This window comes from Benincasa hispida, chromosome 5 (genome assembly GCF_027475165.1).
Source record: "Benincasa hispida cultivar pf3 chromosome 5, pf3_genome.v1.1, whole genome shotgun sequence".
NCBI classification, from domain to species: Eukaryota; Viridiplantae; Streptophyta; class Magnoliopsida; order Cucurbitales; family Cucurbitaceae; genus Benincasa; species Benincasa hispida.
Window position 1 is genome coordinate 39,464,491 of NC_143482.1, and position 21,681 is coordinate 39,486,171.

Genomic DNA, 21,681 nt, shown 5'->3' on the forward strand with positions numbered 1-21,681 from the left:
TCTTTTCTCCTTCGTGTGAACTTCCTTCATGTGAGAACTTAGGTTTCCCTAAGTCTTGAGAATTCCCTTCTCGATGAATAATACCTCAGGATCCCCTAAGATTGAGAAATCTTTCTCGATCAGCTTTGTCTTAGGCTCTCCCTAAGACTGAACTATACTTCATAATATTGAAACATTCATTGTAATACAATATGAAGAATATATCGCTACAAGCAAAAAAACAATCATTTCTTCTTCAATTAAACACTCCGTAGAAAGTACTCTGCTAAACTCAATTAAAGATCTCACAGAAACAACACATGCGATAACCCTAGCAATAAAACATCTTGGGCTTAAATACCACAACAAAAGAAAATATCCCTACTCAAAATTGGCAATTCACCAAAAAGGAAAAACATCTTAGAAAAATATTATGCAAAATAATTTAAATAAAGAAAAATTATTCTACACAGTTAACATCTTGAATCACAACCTTTGAGACAAACTCCTACAAAGACATCATCTAAGAAAATCTATAAAGTACTTAAACAAAAATATATATATATATAGCCAATATCAAAATCTAACAAAAAATATATACAACCTTCTTTAAAAAAACTTTCGAACTGAGACAGAGATATTTTCTGCTACCAGAAAGGAAATATGATCCAGAGAATTTGATGCCAAACATGTTACAAACATCTTGTCCGAAAGAAAATACTAGCCAACATACTTGCATTAACAATATTAATTTATATTTTCATATTTTTACGATTGTAAAAATATTGATTTATTTTTATAATGTGTCAATAAGTGATGGCCACAAAAAAAGAGAATGGAAAATCTCACCCTTTCCTCACCCCATTCTCTATCGGGCCAACAAGAAGAATAGATAAATTCAAATAGCAACTCGAAGTATAGTTAAACCTAATATTTCTTGCAAAAATGACTAAAAATTAATCGTAAATTCTTTTTAATACATCAATAGGTGATTGTACCATCTATCCCACTTTTTACAATATTCATAATTTCTAGTTTATTTATGGAATCGTAATTGTTGTTATATATAATGTATGTATAAAACCTTTTTTGATAATCATTTGATTTCTATTTTTTTTAATTAAGCCTACCAACATTCATCTACCTCTAATTTTTTTTGTTTTGTTATCTATTTTCTACCACTATCAGCCAAATTTTTTAAAACTAATAAAAGTAATTTGTAAAAACTTGTTATTGTTTTTTGTATTTTGGTAGAAATTCAAACTTTTTACTTAAAAAATATGAAAGATTATTGTAAGAAATTACGAAAAATATGAGTAATTTTCAAAAACTAAATGCCTACCAAATGAGACCTATATATATAATTTTTCTTTTGGTGTTCTTCAATTCTATTGGAAAATTTATTTCTACAGTATGATTGCTGATTTTAGTACAAGCAAAAGTTGAACGACATATTTTTGTCACATGTTCTGTGTTGTGTTGATTCTTCTTTGAGGTTGGTTTCTTATATGTTGATATGTGTAGTGCATATTTGTTGGCATGTCTTACTATCCTCTATGACATGTCTAACAACATGTTGTGACATTGTTAAGGACATTGTAATGTGACATATAGAATATTTTGCAAAATATTTTTTCCTTATCTGTCGAGATTTTTATGTAGATTTTGTGGCCTGCTGTATTTTTTCTTGGAGATGATTTATTCCTTCCTTGAACATTATCTTCCCAAGATTAGTTATATATATTGTGATTTTATTCAATTTTTGGGTTGGTTGTTTTGAAGATTCTTTGAAGTCAGTTATCTTGTGCATTTTCTCCTAAACTACAAGTGGGTGTCAATCTTGCTTTGGGGAAGATTGTATTGTTGTAGATCTTGAGACTTACTCTAGATCGTGTGGTGGTTTATTCTTCAGCAATTTGAGAAGGGATTCTCAAACTTAAAACTTAAAGGGAGCCTAAGTTCATCAAGTTGGAGTGTCCTCATTTAAAGGTGGAAAAGATAAACGTCTTGATGAGAGAGAGTCTCACATTTAGAGAGAGTCTAAGTGATCATTCACTTATATGTCATACTTAGGGGAGCCTAAGTACGTTGAAGGTAAGGGGATCTCACACTTAGAGGGAGCCTAAGTTTCATTGAGAGGGAGTCTCACCCTTAGGAGGAGCCTAAGTGATTATTCTCTAAGTTGAGCTATTCGAGTGTCGTCGTAATTGTCATTTATTTATAGATAAGTATATCGTTGTAATTGCTTGATTTTATATTAGTGAATATATCTTTCCACGACCCATGGGCCACTATTCCCCAAACGTAGATGGTATTGCACCGAACTAGATTACCAAACTCCGTATTCTATTTTTATTTTAGTTTTTTATGTTTATCTATGATGTTTCTTGAAATACTGTAATATCATGTATAACAAATTTTGTAGTATGTTACATAACCTTAATTTTAATTTCCTATCTTAAGGGTATTTTCAACCTTACCCATTGCCAATTAATTGTGGGTAGCCTTTCTTTTCACCTCCAAAATTAAGTATATTGTCTCCATTTTTTGAGAATTTCTCAAATTTACTTCTGATTTTGATTATTTAAAATTTCTAAAGGCGGTTTTACATGGTTAAAAACATTATCTAAAATTTTAACCGAGCAGCAAAAACTTTTTTAAAAAAGGAAATTCTAGTCTTTTCATGGCATTTTAATAGAGGGAAGGATATTGAACTTTCAAACATCTTATCCATTAATCTATGCTTAAATTGGCTCAAAGTACAAAAAAAATATTGTTTTAAAACACCATTTAGAATGTTATATTTTAGACTCCATTTTATTTTTTATTAGTATACTTTCGAATGTCTAATTTTAGTTATTGTACTTTTTATAAATCTTAAAATTAACATTTTCTGTATAAATTGTGAAAATATATTCACATGTTGTCTTTCCTTTTTATAAATATATATATATATATATACTATTTTTATTTAACTAATCTTGACAAAAATTAATTTTGAAGGACTAAGTTTAAAGTTATAAAGATAGTACAAAGACTAATACAATTGAACAATTGAAAGTACGATAACTTAAATAGAATAGAACCCAAAATATAGGACCAAAATGATATTTCTTCCAAAAATATTATATGTGGCCACCACATCATTATTATTGCTCTAACTTTCTAAACCATGACTTTTCTCTCTCTCTAACATTCAACAACATCAAACTAAAACTCAAAGCACATGTTGAAGGAAAAAAAAAACATTTGATGAAATGGTTTGTAAATTAAAAAAAAAAAAAAAAAAAAAAAAAAAAAAAAAGAGCAAACACATGAACTTATGTGGAAGAACTCCTAAACTGGATGAGCTCGAATGTCTTATCCTTATCTTCATTTTGAATTTTTTTTATCATCTTCTAGTTAAAAGATGATCCCTAAAAAATATTCAATGATTGTTTTTACAAATAAATTAATGCTTTTATAGCATGTGAAACTGTTTCTTTAAGTACAATTAATTTGAGATGCCTCTTTTACTTAATACAATAGTTGAAACTTCGATAAAAGCTCTTTAGTTGTCAAAATTTGATGCACATTTGCATAAACACATTCTTAACCAAACTTATTTAATCTTATTGTCCTCACAACCTCAAATCTATTTTCTCTCATTCTTTTCATCATTCATGCATGCGAGACTTCTTAGAATCTTTGGTGAACTCATATTAGACTCCACCATACCACAATCACTAATTCACTCTTTGAATTTGTAATAATTTATCCCCTATATTTTGAAACTTACCATAACTTAGTCCTTGAATTTTATTAAGTATCAATTTAGTCTAAGTATTTAGATCATCAAAATTGACAAGTTTGATGAGTTTTTTTTTTTTAAATGACAATAACTAAATTGTTACAAATTTGAAAGTATAATGATTAACTTGTGACATGTTGAAGTTTAAGGACTAAATTATAAAATTTAAAAGATTGGGACTAAATCGTGTTGAATCAAAGATGAGAGACTAAATCGTTATTCTATGAAAGTTCACGAACAAGAAGTAACTTTTTATAACAAAAGAAAAAAACCTCAAAACCTTATACCACAATTCACACCCTTCTCCCACTTTTGAACTGAGAATAACATAGTAATATTAAATTAAAAAGAACAATGATTAGGTGTAACCTAGACTGTACCTAATCCCATGCATTCTCTTTTTTATACATAGTAGAAAAAAAATAAAAATAATTCATTTTTTATTAAAAAAATTACCACAGCCACATGAAAGATTTTTATTTGATGATGTTTGAGCTTCACGATCCATGGGTTGCACTAAGTTTTTTTTTTTTTTTTTTTTTTCAATTAGAAATACCATCAAAGCTTAAAGTAATTTTAACTACAAAAGTTTTTTTCCCTTAAAAAAAAAGTCATAAATCCCATTTATAGAACCTGAAACCTTTTACTTTTTATGTAGGAGTTTTCGAACTTTCAACTTTTAAATTTACAAACGATAATTTTATGCTTTATTAACTTTTTGCTTTTACAATCTAGGTGTCACGATTTCACAATTCACATTTGCCCTCTTTTTAATACTTTTCCAAAAGCTCAATAAAACATTATTGTTTCACCTCCTCAAATAATCTCCATTTAAAAAAATATATTAAAATTCTCAAATAATTAGGTGTGTATATATATATAAATATAAAATAGTAATAATAATAATAATTGTGGTAGCTTGGACGCAAAATGTCACAAAAATATTGCCAATAGATATTTTGTCCTATAAATACCTAAAATCCTCATTTGTCTCTCACATCTTTCTTTCTTTGAATCAATAATTTCTCTCTCCTCCTTTCTCTCTCTATAACAATGGAGTTTCTATCCGCGGCTCTCTTCGGCCTTCTTTTGGCCTCCATTCTTCCTCTCCTTTTCTTCTTCGCTTTTAGAGATGGAATCAACAACGCCGCCGCCGCCCCTGCCGTCGATTCAAAATCTACAAATTCCGCCGTCCAGATTCCCCTCTGTTCTGAAACTTCCGACGATCCTGACGTCATCGTCGTCGGCGCCGGTGTCGCCGGCGCCGCTCTTGCTTTTACTCTCGCCAAGGTCAGTTTAATCTCAATTCCCTTTTTCTTTTTTCTTAATTTTTTTTTAATTTTCCATCCGGAGATTTTAAATTTTGAATTTCGAATTTGTTTGTTGTAGTTGGGTATAAGAAGATAGAGGGATGCATTTTTTTTTCTTAAATTTTATTTTGAATTTGTATTTTTACTGTTATATTCTGTCCTTTTTTTTCTTTTTTGAGTAATTTTTTTTTTCAATTTTTCCTTTTTTTTTTTGTTGGGATTTAGGTAGAGATGTCCATTGGGTGGGCGAGGCTAGGGATGTTATTCCCCATCTCGTTCCAGCTCCCCATTTCATCTTCCATCATCGGAAAATTCTCCACGGGGATCCAGTGGGGATTCCGATGGGAAATTTTTTTCCGTTATCTTTTTTTAAAAAAAAAGTCAATTAATTTAAATCATTAATGTGAATAAATTTTAATTAAATAATTAATTTTGTTACTAAATTATTTATTATTATTAGTTTTATATGACAATTTAAGTTTAAAAATAAATTATTCAAATTTTGACCTAAAAAAGCTAATTAATTTTTTAGTAGAAAGAAATATATATAAATCAAATTATTCACCTATATAATCTAAATTTAAACTTTCAATTTAAATATATTCATTATCTTTCCCAATAAATAATCAAATTTGAATTTAAATGTAATATTTATATAATAATAATAATAATATAACATTGAATAACTATACTAAATAAATATGTAAAAGTCAATCGGAGTGAGAACGAAGTCGAGGTCGATGGCGGGGACGAAAAAATTGGACATCTCTAGATTTAGGAAAGTAGTTTGGTATGCTTGTGTATTTACCCCAACTTCAATTATTATTTTTTTTAAAAAAAAAAAGTGTTAAAAAATACACTGGAGTTTTATTTTGGCTTAGGTTTTTTTTTTTTTTTTTTAAAACTTTTTTAGTAGATTTATTTTCAAAAAGCTTAAAACTATAGTTGATTGTAAAACTTTTCTACCAAAAAAAAGAGAAATTTAGTATCCACTTTTTTTCAGAAAAAGTATCTATTTTTTTTTTCTCAATATGTTTTCAAAATATTTTATTAACACATTTTTTTCTAGTATGAAAATTATTATTATGGTTGTTGAAATTATTATTATTATTGTCACATTTTTTTAAGACTACTTTTTAAAATTTTTAAAAAGTTAAAATGTTTCTTTTGTAATTTTGTAGGAATGTCTTAATGTTTTTAGTATGTGAGTAGGAGAAGTGGACTGTAGTTAATTATTGCTATATATATAATTTTATAGTTTTTACAAATAAGACTTTTTTTTTTTTGAAATTAGGTGTAAAATTTAATTTTACTCTAAAACGTATTTGTTTTTGTTTCGTTTCTAAATAAATTTCTCTATTCTAGTTTCTTAATTTTCAAACAATATTAGTACTTTTATTTTACTTTCAATTTACTAAATTAAATACTTAACTTATAAGGCTTTCCTGAAACTCCCTATATTTATTAAATAGGTAATGAAGAAAAATACACCCTTTCTATTTAGATATAATTTCATACAAAATTATTCAAAATTTGAAACTTTAAGAATTAAATTATGTACCTTCTAAGTCAAACATTCTCCAAATTGACGAGTTAAAAAGAAGAAGAGGAAAAAAAAAAACTCAAACTAAAACTAAACAGAAGTTTGTTTCGTAATCATTTTATTTTCGATTTTTGTTTTTAAAAATTAAGCATATGAACATTACTTCTATCTCTAAATTTCTTACTTTGTTATCTACTATTTTGAGAATTAAAAAAAGTAGCTTTTAAAAAATTATTTTTGTTTATAAAATTTGACCAAGAATTTAACATTATACTTAAGAAAGATGCAAATTATTGAAAGAAATGTGGATGAAATATGCTTAATTTTCAAAATTTAAAACAAAAAACTAAGGTCTCGTTTGGTAACTATTTACTTTTTTGTTTTTATTTTTGAAAATCAAGCATATTTCATGAACATTTTTTTACCATGATATGAATCTTTATTAAGTAGAATGGATGAATCTTAGCCAAATTTAAAAAATAAAAACAGTTTTTTGAAAGTTACTTTTTTTAGTTCTCAAAATTTAATTTGATTTTTTAAATTATAGGTGAAAAAATAAATTTAGAGATGGAAGTAATATTTATAGATTTAGTTTTTTTCAAAAAAAATGATTATCAAACAAGATATAAATTATTATCGAATATGACTGAAATGGTTAGAAACAAATATAAAATTTCAACTTAAAATTTAATAGTGAAACTCCCAAATTTATCGAGAAAATAAAATTTAAATGAAAAAAAAAAAAAGGATCCGTTGAATCTAATGAGATTTATTTATTTATTTGGAAGAATGTAACGACACCTTCAACTAAAAAACAAATAACTATGTAGAAATTTACAAAAAAAAAAAACATAAAAATAAATAAATAAATAAATAAATAATAATAATAATAATAATTTTCAATTGTAATTAATAAGTGCCACTACTACCCAGCTAACAACCAATCTCTGGTATTAGAAAAAACTGCAACTAATGAAACATAACATCAATGTTACATCACACCAATATGATTACTATATGGTTTTTTTAAAAAATAAACCTCAAATATTATGGATTATTTTAACTAAAATATTTACAAATATATCAAAATATATTTATAAATATTTTGATTTATTTTTCTATATTTGAAAATAATCCTATATTAAACTTGCAATTGTAAATTTCATTAATGAAATAAATTATTTAATATTATATTTTATTCGTTAAGGTTATTTCAATACATGTAGAAGAACAAAATTGAAAAGAATTCTATGATTTATTATTTGAGAAAAAAGAATTCTACTATTTATTTATTTATATATTACGTATATCTTTTGGCTATTTAGACAGGAAAAGAGGAAGCGGCAGGATTTGTTTATATTAATATTTACCTGTATTTTATTTTTTTAATAAAAAAATATATGTTTAGCTGTCTGATTCATTTATTTATTTATTTAAATTTCATTTTTGAGTATATTTAGCTGTCAGAATCGTTTAAAAGAAGATGTCAAAATTTTCATACATACATATATATATATATAGAAAAGGTAAAACAATATATATTTAGCTATCTGATTTTATTTTATTTAGTATATTTAGCTGTCTGAATCGCCTAATTAATAGAAAATGTCAAATTTTTTATACATATTTATTTATGGGTATTTTGGCGTAATTGACAAGTTTAATTAAATTAATTCATTACTTAAGGAATATGGAAATTGACTTTTTCTTTGATCTATTCAAATAATTAGAAGTTCTGTTGGTAATTAAAAATAGAAAGAGGGTTGTTGGCATAATCTATTTTATTTATTTTAGTCTAATATTTGGGAAATTGAGCAGTTTTTTAGATCTTTATAAATATATTTTTTAAACAAATAATAAGAAGAAGAAGAAATGAAATGAAAGGTTAAATTATATAGTTTAATTATTAGAAGCATTGAAAAAAAAATCATAAAACCACAGTCAATTTAGTTGGTCTTCCATTATCTTATTTTATTTTTTATGTCTTCCATTGAATCTTTGAACTCTAAATTGAGAAAATAAAAAAAATAAAAAATCACTCTAAAATAAGTTTTTGATTATTTAGATCTGTTTGATAATTTTTTTTAAAATTTTTTAAAATTAAGTTTATTTTCTTTTATTTTTTATAATAATTGACATCTTTTAAAAAAAATGTCAAAATATTTATAAAAATAGCAAAAAAGAATACTGATAGACTCCTATCAATATCTATCAATGATATAGATTTATATCAATTTTTATCACTGATAGACATTGATGATAGACTTTTGAAAAGGAGTATTTTTTTTTACGTAAAGTATAAAGTTTAGAACAATTTTTTTATAATTTAGCCAATATTTTAACTTTAAAAAGATTTAAATATATATTTATTTATTTTATTTTTTTTTTTGATGCTAATTGAGAAGGCTGAGATTGCAGGATGGACGAAGAGTTCATGTAATCGAAAGGGACTTGACGGAGCCAGACCGAATCGTCGGAGAATTGCTTCAACCCGGCGGCTATTTGAAGCTCATCGAGTTAGGGCTTGAAGGTAAACCCTAATTCCCATTTTCCCAATTCCTCAATCTTCATTTTTCTTCCTAAAATCACAGTTCTCATCACTTCCTTCTTCTGTTTTCTGAATCCATTTCCCACAGATAGTCTTAAGGGAATCGATGCTCAGCAGGTGTTTGGTTATGCGCTCTACAAGGATGGCAACCACACCAGATTGGCTTATCCTTTGGAGAAATTTGATTCCAATGTTTCTGGTAGAAGCTTTCACAATGGCCGTTTCATTCAGAGGTTGAGGGAAAAGGCTGCTGCTCTGTCCAAGTAACCTTCTGAATTTCCCCTTTTCATTCACATTTTTCTTCTCCGCTATACCCCATTTCTTGTTATGGGGTTGCTTTGTTTTTGTTCTTAATCTTTTCAACTGTTGATTATAGTTTCTGGGTTTTTAAAATGTTATCATTTTAGTCATTTTTTCCCTCTAATTTTTCCGCCTTATATTTGTTTTCCTTATGCTTGCATGTTTAAGAGTGGTTTTGAAGGGATTAAAAGCAATATTTCATGTTCAGTGTCACTCGCAAACATATATTTTTCATTTCAAATCAATTTAATATTTGATTTTACATTTTCAAACGTGTCTTTCATTGATTTCGAATGGTTGATTTGGAACGTCAATGAATTGGCTTGTGTCTTCTGACCATTTCAAAAACACTCGTGTTTGGGACGTGGAGTTGGTTATTATAGTTAGTAGATATTATAATCCGTGCATTATAATAGTCTGTAGGGGTGTAAGCTATTTTAATTTGGGTAGGAAATAATAAATACTGTAACAAATAGTAAGCACTATAAGGAAGAGAGATTTGAAATAGTAATACTGCAATTAATTGTATATTATGATAATTGGAAACACCGGCCATGATAATTGGAACCCTAAACATGGAGTGGGCTACAATAGACCACTCTATCCACTTGAAGTTAGGGCCCAAATACCCCATCACGAACATGCCATTAGCCAATTTCAGTATGTCCATGCTGAAACTACATTATCCATTTGTAAGTAACTAAATATAGAAAAGAACAAAAATGAAAGTACAGGGTAAAACAGATGTTTTAAAAGCTTAGGGAGGAAATTGGAAAGTCAACCCTACAGTTTTCTTGTTTTTCAGAATAAAAACTCATGGAAATCATTAGAAGTTTGTTTCCCGAATCACTTGTGTTTTAGGACAGCTGATGTTTTTGTTATTACATAAACCATGGTCTCCTAAATTTTACAATGAAGTGATGATTAGTTCTTCAATTTAGTTTTGGAAGCATAATCATAACCAAACAAGTCCTTTGATTTTCAATGTCCTTCTTCCTCTCCACTTCACTGATTCTTGGTTTATTTCTGCTATCCAATTTTGATATCTTTTCAGTGTGAGACTGGAACAAGGGACTGTAACGTCCGTAGTTGAAGAAGATGGAATTGTGAAAGGTGTGCAATATAAAACCAAGAATGGCAAGGAGTTGACAGCTTATGCTCCCCTCACAATTGTTTGTGATGGTGGCTTTTCGAATTTGCGTCGCAAGCTTTGCAAACCTCAGGTAATTCGTGTGGAATGTATTGAAGAAGTAATCAAGTTCCGATCACTGATCAATATGTACAATTAGAAGTTTGGAATACTTGATGCTTAAGCCCCTGAGAATTCACTAAAAACATTGTCATGATCCTTTCTGCAGATTGATATTCCCTCGTGCTTTGTTGGTTTGGTCCTGGAGAACTGTAAGCTTCCCCTTGAAAATCATGGACATGTTGTCCTAGCAGATCCATCGCCTATCTTGTTATACCCGATTAGCAGCACAGAGGTACGCTGCTTAGTCGATATCCCCGGCCAAAAGGTGCCTTCGGTGGCTAATGGCGAAATGGCACAATACTTGAAAACCGTTGTAGCTCCTCAGGTACCTTTACACATTAATTCCTCTTGCCAGTTTCTCAACTTGGTTCTGTATGTTTTTTTTTCCTTTTTTTTTCTTCATTTGGCACCTAGAAGTACAAGAATCTGCCCTTTTGGCTTGCTTGTTGATTTTGAGAATGTCGTATTCCAGCTACCGCCCGAGTTGTATGCTGCCTTCATTGCTGCAATTGAGAAGGGAAATATAAAAAGCACAACAAATCGAAGCATGCCAGCAATACCACATCCCACTCCAGGAGCACTTCTCTTGGGTGATGCATTCAACATGCGACATCCTTTGACAGGTGGAGGAATGACGGTTGCTCTCGCCGATATCGTTTTGCTAAGAGACCTCCTTCGACCCCTTTCAAATTTAAAGGATGCTGATGCCTTGTGCAACTATCTCGAATCCTTCTACACTTTGCGCAAGGTATCACAGACATCCTAATAGAGTTACCTCGATATATACTAGTTTTGGCCTACCACTTGAGCTTTCTAACATTGACGATGGCTCTTATTCATCCTTTGCAGCCAGTGGCATCTACGATAAACACATTGGCAGGTGCCTTATACAGGGTGTTTTGTGCATCACCAGATCCAGCCAGGAAAGAAATGCGCGAAGCTTGTTTCGACTATTTGAGTCTAGGAGGCGTGTTTTCATCCGGACCAGTGGCTCTTCTCTCTGGTCTTAACCCGCGGCCATTAAGCTTGTTCTGTCACTTCTTTGCTGTTGCTATATACGGTGTCGGTCGGTTGCTAATCCCATTCCCCTCACCTAAGCGTATATGGATTGGAGTTCGGTTGATTACGGTACACATTCTCATCATCCAAATCCTGCTTAAATCTGCATATCAACTTACATTATCTATGGAATGGAGCACTTTCTAACTTGTTTATAAATTATATCTCAACTTTCAACATTGTAGGGAGCAGCAGGCATAATTTTTCCCATAATAAAGGCTGAAGGAGTGAGACAAATGTTCTTTCCTGCAACAGTGCCTGCATATTACAGAACCCCTCCTATGCAGTGAAAGCAAGGGAAAAGGTAAAACAAAATATTCAATATAAAAAGGGAGAGAGACAGAGAGAGAATTTCTATGGAAAAAAACTTATTGTACTTAGTAGTATATTTCCCGAAGTCCAAAGAATTGAAGGGGGAAATGCTACTGATAGGAAAATGAACTGTAATGTAGAGTTTATCCCTTAAACTTTATATAGTTTTTGTTTCATCTTCTCCTCTCTTTCTCCTGTTTGGGAACCAAATTCCCTTCTTTTTTTCTTTTTTTTTTTTAAAAAATTTAAGAATTCTTTGACCTTCTGTTACCACCCCCTATTGCTATAGAAAATATTTTGAGGGTAATAAAGTTATAAGCCAGTGTGTAAATTAGCCTCATTTCAGTCTAAGCACACTTTATTACTGATGACCATTTGGTATTGTTTTTGTTTCTTATATCTTTGCATCTTTTTGAAGCTTCAAAATGTCACCTTTTTGTCTTCAAAAAGTCATTGGTCTGTGTCCTCAAGTTTCTAGCTCTCAAGGAAAAATTTGGTCAAAATAATTCGCAGGATCTACGATTGAAAAAGATAAACTTTGTCTTATAAACTCCCTATACATTTATACAATTCTTTAGATTTAACAACTCCATTCCTTACCTCTAAGAAGTAATCAGGGAAGAATTTTAAGAATTGTTGTTGTGTACAGTATTAGTAAAAGTGATTATTTTTCATTTATATAAAATTATCTTATAACAAGTTCTCACAAAAATCTAGATATTAATAATTTTATTGTTTTTAGTATAATATTTGGAGTAAAAATTCTAATGTTGAAAATGTTCTAATCAGTCGAGTTATTATTTTTTAAACAAATTATAACAATTGTTCTGATTTTTTTAGGGTAAATAACCATCCATACTCCGAAACTTTAGCCTTAAGAGGTTATATCAATTTAAATTCTGAACTAATAATTATAATAATTTAGACCTAAACTTTCACTAGTATATCAATTGACATTCTTCCAGATTTTGTTTGACCAATATCAATTAATTAAGATATTTCATTATAACTATCTTTGAAAATCATCTCTGCATTGTTGTTTAAATGTGTGTAGACTTCTTCAAATGTCAGCATTACACAATGAACGATTAAAGTAAATGCATGGAGACATTTTGACTAAAAGTCTAAATTAATCATTTATGAAAGTCTAGGGTTTTATTAGTACACTTATAATTTTCATATTGATTTTCCAAACGGAACGTAACAAATGACATAAAATGATACACTTAAAAAAGTTAGAATTTAAATTGATACAATTATTAGTTCTTTAAATTGATATATCACTAGAATTTACAAGTATAAATTGATATTTTTTCAACTTAAAAGAATAATTCAAAGTAAATATTAAATAATTTTGAATCGTGTTTTATTTTATTCAAAATTTTAAAGTATTGTCTTGTAACAAGACAAATACAAAAACTTTATTTTTTCTGCAAAGTCAGTAAAATTTAATCCTTCAAATTAGAGATTTGGTATTGACTATATTTTTTCAGGATATCCTTCAAATTGTCCTTCGAATTATCCTTCAAGACATTGATCTTGCCAAATATATTTTTTTTCCTTATCTAGAAAATTCATGCTCGTTATTATTAGAGATTTCTGTTATGCTCTTTGTGGTGATTGCTATTTTTGGTTTATTTTCTCCTTTTCAGGAGAGTATGGTTCTCTTTTTAAGGTTTACACCTTTGAAGAATTTGTACCGTTGTGTAAAGTCTGGGGTGTTGCTGTGACAAGTTGTGGGAAGAGACATTTTCTTCGTATACCAATCTTATGATTGTGAAGTTTGTTCTACTGTCAATCTAGAGAGAATCTCTAGTTCATACCGAATTATTTTACTACATCTTGAGAAGGGACTCACATACTTAGGGCAAGTCTAAATATTCTAAGTGAACTGATTTTCATTTAAAGTGGGAAAGATAAAAGTCTGAGTTGAGAGAGAGTCTCCTACTTAGGTGGGACCTACGTGATCGTTCGCCAATATTCTTATTAGAGGTGAACATTGGTCGGTTGGAGTCGGTTTTTCAACTAAACCGCCATCGAACCGGCTACAGTCGATTTAGTAAATATTTAAACCAATCTTGACCGTCGAGGAGTAAAAGTTAGTCGATCAGTCTGTTTCATCGATTTTACTCTTTTTTTTTTTTTTTTTTGGAATTTTTCGATGTGAAATTCTTCCAAACTGACTTTGGTTCTGTTGTTCGACTTGCTTTTTCGATCTATCATGCTCACTCCTAATTCTTATACTTAGGTGGAGCCTAAGTACATGAAAGATGAGAGGATCTCATACTTAACAAAGTCTAAATTTCATTGAGAGTGCCTTACACTTAGAGGGAACCTAAGTAATCGTTCTCTAAGTTGGACTGACGAATGTCACTGTAATTCCCATTTATTTACAGCTAAGCATATTATTGTATTTGCTTGAATTAGACTGACGAGTGTCGCTGTAATTACCATTTATTTATAAATAAGCATATTATTGTATTTGCTTGACTTTATATCTTTTTTCAAGCACATTGCATAGCTAGTACTATACTGAACTAGGTTACCAAATTTTGTAATTTTGTTGTAGGTAAGATAATCTTTATTTCACACTAGATACAAGGTGACCATTTTACTCTAAACTTTGTGATAGATATTATGTGGGGTAGCTAGTATTAAGTATAATGTCTTGATATATAAGGTTTGAGCACATAATAGATAATTAGAAGTTTACCAAACTAATCCCCATTTCAGCATCTTTAAGAAGGTTATTAAAATTTTATGCCAAAATAAATTTAGTTCAATTGGGATTATACTCGTACTACAAAAACAAAAAATAATATTCCAATAATTTGGCTAAATAAAAGAATTTATGATTCGTATCTCCCACTCCGGAGAGGATTGCTATTATAAGTGAACCCTACTACACAAAACTCTAATAATACACCAAAAATATACCCATTTTTCTTCCCAGCCCAATTCCTCAAGTATTAACTTCTCTTTCATAGATAATTTTTTTTTTCTAGTGAGTAATAGATAGATTCAAACTTCAAACTTCTTAGTCAAGGAAATCGGGTAAACATTCTTTTCACCCTGACTATAATAGAACTTTTAAAACCAAAGTGCTAAATTTGTACCAAGTTAAATAGGCTCAAATGGGTAATAACAGCACATCCCAAAAAAATTCTTCAAAGTTGGCTAGAGAGAGAGAGAGATGCAAATACAGATGGGAAGCTTTATACAACAAAAGGGAAGAGAAAAGAACAAAACATATGCAAGTAGCAATCTGAAATTTGAGTTTTCCTCTTCTTCCTACTTTGACACTCTTTCAGCTCTAAAAACATCTAACATACTACAACACATACTTTTCTGCTTCTTAACCCTCAAAAGCTTCGATTTGAGTTTTGTGGGTTCCAAAATCTATAAAGAACATCAACAAATTCAACAAATATTTTCGTGATTATCTACGTGTGTATATAATTAGAACCAACCATTCCATTCCTTCACTAACCACTATCATGAGTCCTCAAAATGATGATCAGTCTCATCAAAGATCTCCTCCTGTGAAAATAAATGTCAATACTACATATATATATATATAAAAAAACTAACGATCAATTATTTTATATGCATGATGAACAGTTCATACCTGCAAAAGTTCTTCAATGACATCTTCCATCGTTATGACGCCGACAGCTTCTTCTTCCTCGGCGAGCTTAGGAAGAGGACTTCCATCTATCTGCAGGATATCAGAGTACATATCTTTCGTCCACTTCTTGCTCCTAGAGCCACTCCTAAATGAATTGTTTGTGGTGGGAAAGCTTTTCCACTTCTGTAGTGGCCTCTTGTTCTTCAAAGTTTTTTCTTGTGGGGGCTTTTCACCATCCACATCAATTCTAACATCTCTCTGGGAATCTAGTTTGAGAAAGCACTTCAATTAATACAATGCCATTAAAACCAGAACCTTAAAAAACCAAACAGGGCATTCTCTCTCTTGATATCCGTGAGTGTTCAGACTAGCTTACACACACTTGACTAATCTCATGGGACAACTCACCCGACCCTATAACATTTGGGTGTCAAAGGAACTTATAAATATTAAATCTTAGGTAGGTGGCTACCATAGATTTATGGTACCCATGATCTCTTGGCTCTTAACCAAACAGAGTAATAAATTACAAACACAGAGGTACATACCGTCACCCAGTTTATCATCAGGTTTCCCATTCATTTTGTTGCACTGTTTAACAACAATGGCCATGTGGCTATGACCTTTCTGGAACTCATTCAAAATGTCATATAATGGCATAGTTTCTGGAACCCTGTAACAGAACTCAATTATCTAACATCAAAGTGACACTAGAATTTGAACTGTCAAATATGAAACAAGAATATCATTTCTGCCATCAATGTACCTAGGAATCCTTCGGATGGTAACACTCTTTACTGGAACTTCATCATCTGGGTGGATTGTAAGCAAATTTTTAACCTAATACATAAAAACAAAAGTATTAAACCAAAGGAGAAATTACCTTTTGCAAGTGAGGATAGTTGCAGTTTGGAAAAGTCGGAGAGATCAAAGAATACAGAGAATGGGTGAGACATTAATAGAATTTTCCAAAGAGTGCTTGTTGGTATAGAAAAATAGGAGTAAAGCCTCCAGCTTAGCATCAAAGTGAATAGGTAGAAATGATCTATAGAATATTTGCAAAGGCTGAAACCAATTACAAATTTGTTTGACTAAAGTTTGAAATTGTCAATGAATAAAGGAAAGTAAATAACATTGTTCTAATGAAAAGATAAAAAGAAAATGTAGCTTTGACCAAGTACCAACTTTTGTCAACATATATACAGAATATTATTAGTGTGTTTTCAAATTTGATCCCTAATTCGGATACTAATTACTTCTAAACGTTACAATTCAGATAAGGGAATATATCCCTGAATTGGATACTTTTTTAAGATAACCCTTTCCTTATTATGGAAAACAGAAAAAGAAAGATAAACAAAAACAAACAAAAGACATGCCACAAAAGTTCCAATCACTCCATGACCAAATAAAGTATACAATGACAACCAATACTAGTAGAAGAAATTCACTGCTCAATGGAGACCTCAAAGAAAATCATGGAAAAATCACAAACTTCATTATATAGAGAGGTTGTTTGACGTATAAGAGAGCAGAGATGATTAAAAAGTTTACCAGGATAAGACCAATTATGTTGGTTGGTTCTTCATAATAAACTGGCACCCTGCTATGCCCTTTCTCGAGAACGAGATTCATCAAATTCCTACGCAATCATAACAAGTACTTCAGGAGTAGCTTATTGTGAAGGAGAGTTATTTGTTGTCTTATTCTTCAACAAGCAGATTACCTATCGAGCTTTGCATTAATGTCAATAGCAAAAGTTTCAGATATAGGAGTCATGGCATCACCAGCTGTCTTCTCACTCAGTTCAAGGGCTCCAGCAATAATAGTGGTTTCATCGTGCGTCAGTTCTCCACCCTTTCCAGCCTATTACAGGTTAACACGAGGCATTAGTAAATAAAATAATGGGAGCACAAAAGAGAAGCAAAGAAGTTGGTATAAGAAAGCTCGTTACTACTCTACCAAAGATTTAAAATAAATATGACCACACACACCCATACAGAGTCAAATCTCACAAGAATAAATTAAAACCAAATTAGATAGGTATTAGACCCACATATATACCTCATTACCGTGCAAATTGACAAGTGTTTTCAGCTCAGCTCTACGGAAAAGAGCTACACGTCCATGGCCCAGTAGAAAGTCTAGTAGCTGGAAATCACATTTAGCATAAATAACGAAGGAACCATTTTGAACAATAATGTGGTAAATTTAAGCAACTCAAGTTCTCAATGTCTACCTTGCTGATTGGATATGCAACAGGGAAGCAAATCCAGACAAGAACACGGACGAAAGGAGCAACTGTTGATCCGATTGCCAAACCATACCGAGAGCAAACAGATTGTGGTATAATCTGTGCATCAAAAGTAAATAGATATTTAATCATTAAATTTACCCCTGAAATTTGGTACCATCTGAAAAATGTGAACTGAGGTATCAATACAGCAAAAAGTAGCAACTGTGAAGAAAGGCAACGATGACACAGTTGCAGACCCATAATGCAGGCCAATCCTTGAGTGAGCTTGTAAACTTCTATTGAAATTAAAAAAAAAAAAAAAAAAGAACAAGTAATCCAAACTTGAAAAAAGAAAACCATTTCCCAGATAATTACTCTAACCTCGCCAAATAGAAGAATCAATGTCACCGAGATTAGAATAGCACCCCAAGCTGTAACCAGGCTATCGAGAAAAATAGGAAGTGCCTGCAGAAACAGTTATTTCAAACATTGAACATGTTTTTCCCTGAATTTACTGCCTTTGTTCAATCTCATTCACACTTATTCGTTACATGTCAATAAAATGTACCTCCATGGCTGCTGCATTGCATATCAGTAGGGTGCAAAGCAATAAATGCTGGTTTTTAACAACTGGCAATATCTTTGCTGTACAAAACGAAGTAAATTATTAAGGGGAGGTTTTAATCACAATATCACAGACTCACATTGAAGTTTAAACAGAAAAGCATTAGAAAGAGGTTGGGGGGTCATCAGAAGTACAGAAGAGTAAAAGTCACGTTCCTCTGATCCTCAAGTCAGCAAAATATAAATTTTTAACAAATTTTTTCTTGCATCTGTTAGAATCTGTCGTATAGGAAGATGTCACATATAAGCACGTGCATTTACTCCTGAAAGTTGAGCCCTTGTTTGTTTGCCTAGTTGTTATTATTTACAGTTTTGCTTTAGCATGGAGTTGTCTCCTTGTAAATGGTCAATTATCAGATTCTTATGTTCGTGCATGATAATTCAAGAGTGAACTTTTTTATTAAGAAAAAGAAAAAGAAACATAGTTATGTTTTTTAACCTATGAGAAATACAATTTAACAAAATGAGTTCAAATTTTCAAGAATTAGGAAATATCCTCTACGAAGTTCAGGTCAACCAAGCAAGAATTCTTGTTTTATTCTTATTTTTTCTTTTCTTTTTTCTTTTTTAGTTCAACAATTGCATAGCGAGGGATTGAACCATCGACCTATAAGATGGTAATTAGTGTCTCTTCTATTGAACTATTGTCAAATTGGCAGAATGTTGCATAGACTTTTGAAGCTTGTTAATAACATTACATTTCTCAAATAAAATTAATGGTCAAGCACCAAAATATATTTGGAGAAACATCCCTAGAATTTAATTTTCAATATTGTCAAAATAAGTTGAAGCAAACTATTATAAAAGACCATATGCTATTATTTCTTATCAACGAAAACATGAGACATAAATTAACACACTGCAATATCAATATTTTCTTTTTCTATGGTAACACAACCCTACAGTAACTTGGAGGAGAGGCCATTTTAGAGAGACATTAGCTCAACGTCTCAAATGTCAATCAAAGCTAAGTTGAATTGTTCCGATATTTAATACCTCTCCTTAAGAGATCATAGGTTCTAATCCCCTCTCCATTTCCCTCATTTGTAAAAGTATTGTCATCAAGTAAAAAACCAAATCTCAAAACATCAATAACTTTTAGCCAGAAAGTACAATAAAAACACCTTCAGAAACAAAAAGAAGAAAGTCCCTTGCACGTTAGGGTTTAAAATCTTCCAAAGTCGTCAATATACCAAACCAGGACGCAACTTACAAGCTACAGTTTAACACTGTTACATTTTGTCGATTTATACATCCTTTAATACTCAGAGCGAGTAGAAAGTGCATTGAAAAGACGTCATACTAACCCTTTCATTGACCCAAGCAACAAATCAAAAATCAAAACAGAACGATAAAATTCATCAGACAGACTCTTCATTCCAACTCTTCTCTGCTTTCAAGCAAGCATTAAAAAAACCAAACGCCACCGCCTATATGTTTATCCTTATCCCAATTCCCAATAGTTAATCCCCCCAAAACAGATTCAACTCATTCCCTCGGCAATGAAAAACAGGGGAAGTCTCAAATTGGTTCTAGGTAAACAATATCTACTGAATAAAAAAGGAAATGGAGAAAAGGGGGAACAAAAAATAACGAATAATACAAGAATTAGTAAGTAATGAAAGGAGAGGATCTAGCAAACGGCCCCACACAATAAGGATCGATTAAACAATGAAAGCAGAGTAAAGAAGAGGAAGAAGAAGATGAAGAAGAAAAGGGAAGTTCACCGGCGTGTATGCGGTCCTTGGGGGTACCGGACTTGGCAAGGACTTCGAGATCGACAAGGCTCATGGACATGAGGCCGAGGGTGAGACCGGACATCAAGCCGGCAAAGAGGACCAAGAGGACGATGATGAGTATGTGGATGAAGAAATTGGGGCTGCAGCATTCGTATTCGACGGCCATTCAGTCCGTCCGGCCGGCGGTGAGTTAAAGAAAGAGGAAGTTTGAGAAGGGGGTTTCAGTTAGAGAGGTTGGCGGTGAAGAAGAGCCATTAGAGAGACAGTGGGAGAAAAGAGGGATTATATATAGAGAAGAAATGAGAGAGAAAGAGGAGAGAGAGAATATACGTTTGTTCTGAGAAGAGAGAGGGAGGTGAACGTGTACAGTAGAGAGAGAGAGAGAGAAGAAGAAGAAGGTGATGATGATGATGGATGTGGAAGCAGAAGAGAAGGGGCTATTTGAAAATTTATACTTTAATAGGGACCTAACTGCAATAATATATAATAAATAAAATTCATTATTTAATCAATTTTAAACATTTCTTTCAGCTTAAAAATTATGGGTGTTCAAATAATCCGCCAGACTACCCAATCTAAAATGTAAGGGTGACCCAACTCAACCCGAATTTTATATATATATTCCTCTTTATTTAAAATTTGAATTTCTTTGTTTAAAGTTTAAATTTCTTTGTATTGATTAATTTTTTAATTTTTAATATTTTTCTTTTAAAATTATTATGATATTTGTTTTATTTAAAGTTTACAATAAATATCATAGATATTTAGTATCTAGCATCTTAATTTTAGGAGATTTTAGTTATTAGTCGTGTGTTGTATATAAATTTACATTTTTTTTATTTTTTAATAAAAAAATGAGTTATAACTCGACAACTCAACCCTTCAAATTAGGGTTGAGTTTGGTTGGGTTGGAAAGTTTATTTAGGTCATTTGGGTTGCCAATCAAACCAACCCAATTTCCGGGTTGGTCCAAAAAAATACCTTCAACCCAACCCAACTCGTGTACATCCCTACTAAAAACATCAAAGAGTGTAAAGTTTTCATTTTTTTTAATAAATTAAAGTTTAAATCATAAATTTACGGGTAACTGTTTTTAAATGACAAAAATATTGAAAATATTTTTAAATATAATAAAATGTCACTGTCTATGAGTGATAAATACTTATAGACATCGAAAATATTTTTCATCAGTTTTTTATATTTAGAAACAATCCTAAATTTGCTATTTTTTCTATTAAGGAGAAACAAACTTCATAAAAGCTCAAACTCAAATGGACAATAGAAAGAAACGGTCGTCAATAATAATAGTGTAAATCTAGTTGCGGAAATTAGCTACCCAACTTTTACTAGAATCTTAACAT

General features: G+C 30.8%; 2 protein-coding genes across 2 annotated transcripts; one reads left to right on the forward strand and one right to left on the reverse strand.

Moving 5' to 3' along the window:
• Window positions 1-4,596: 4,596 nt before the first annotated feature.
• LOC120077762 (squalene monooxygenase SE2-like) lies at window positions 4,597-12,433 on the forward strand. Its single transcript, XM_039031769.2, has 8 exons — window positions 4,597-5,059; window positions 9,041-9,152; window positions 9,259-9,433; window positions 10,525-10,693; window positions 10,829-11,047; window positions 11,195-11,470; window positions 11,572-11,850; window positions 11,967-12,433. Exons 1-8 carry the CDS (start codon window positions 4,823-4,825, stop codon window positions 12,069-12,071), a joined length of 1,572 nt encoding a protein of 523 aa, XP_038887697.1. The 5' UTR covers window positions 4,597-4,822; the 3' UTR covers window positions 12,072-12,433.
• Window positions 12,434-15,285: 2,852 nt separating this feature from the next.
• Window positions 15,286-20,774, reverse strand: LOC120077763 (DUF21 domain-containing protein At2g14520-like). Its single transcript, XM_039031770.2, has 11 exons — window positions 20,309-20,774; window positions 18,526-18,602; window positions 18,339-18,422; window positions 17,961-18,074; window positions 17,786-17,872; window positions 17,448-17,587; window positions 17,276-17,363; window positions 16,488-16,561; window positions 16,270-16,394; window positions 15,722-15,987; window positions 15,286-15,633 (listed from the first exon to the last, which is right to left on the reverse strand). Exons 1-11 carry the CDS (start codon window positions 20,484-20,486, stop codon window positions 15,589-15,591), a joined length of 1,278 nt encoding a protein of 425 aa, XP_038887698.1. The 5' UTR covers window positions 20,487-20,774; the 3' UTR covers window positions 15,286-15,588.
• Window positions 20,775-21,681: the final 907 nt, after the last annotated feature.

Excerpts from the sequence above, each read along its gene's own strand:
- LOC120077762 (XM_039031769.2), top strand. The coding sequence starts at position 4,823 with ATGGAGTTTCTATCCGCGGCTCTCTTCGGCCTTCTTTTGGCCTCCATT. Across the intron at positions 11,048-11,194 it reads AAACCGTTGTAGCTCCTCAG|CTACCGCCCGAGTTGTATGC; the intron begins GTACCTTTACAC and ends GTCGTATTCCAG. Across the intron at positions 11,851-11,966 it reads TTGGAGTTCGGTTGATTACG|GGAGCAGCAGGCATAATTTT; the intron begins GTACACATTCTC and ends TCAACATTGTAG.
- LOC120077763 (XM_039031770.2), bottom strand. The coding sequence starts at position 20,486 with ATGGCCGTCGAATACGAATGCTGCAGCCCCAATTTCTTCATCCACATA. Across the intron at positions 17,873-17,960 it reads TTGCATATCCAATCAGCAAG|CTACTAGACTTTCTACTGGG; the intron begins GTAGACATTGAG and ends TGTGATTTCCAG. Across the intron at positions 16,395-16,487 it reads ACCATCCGAAGGATTCCTAG|GGTTCCAGAAACTATGCCAT; the intron begins GTACATTGATGG and ends GTTCTGTTACAG.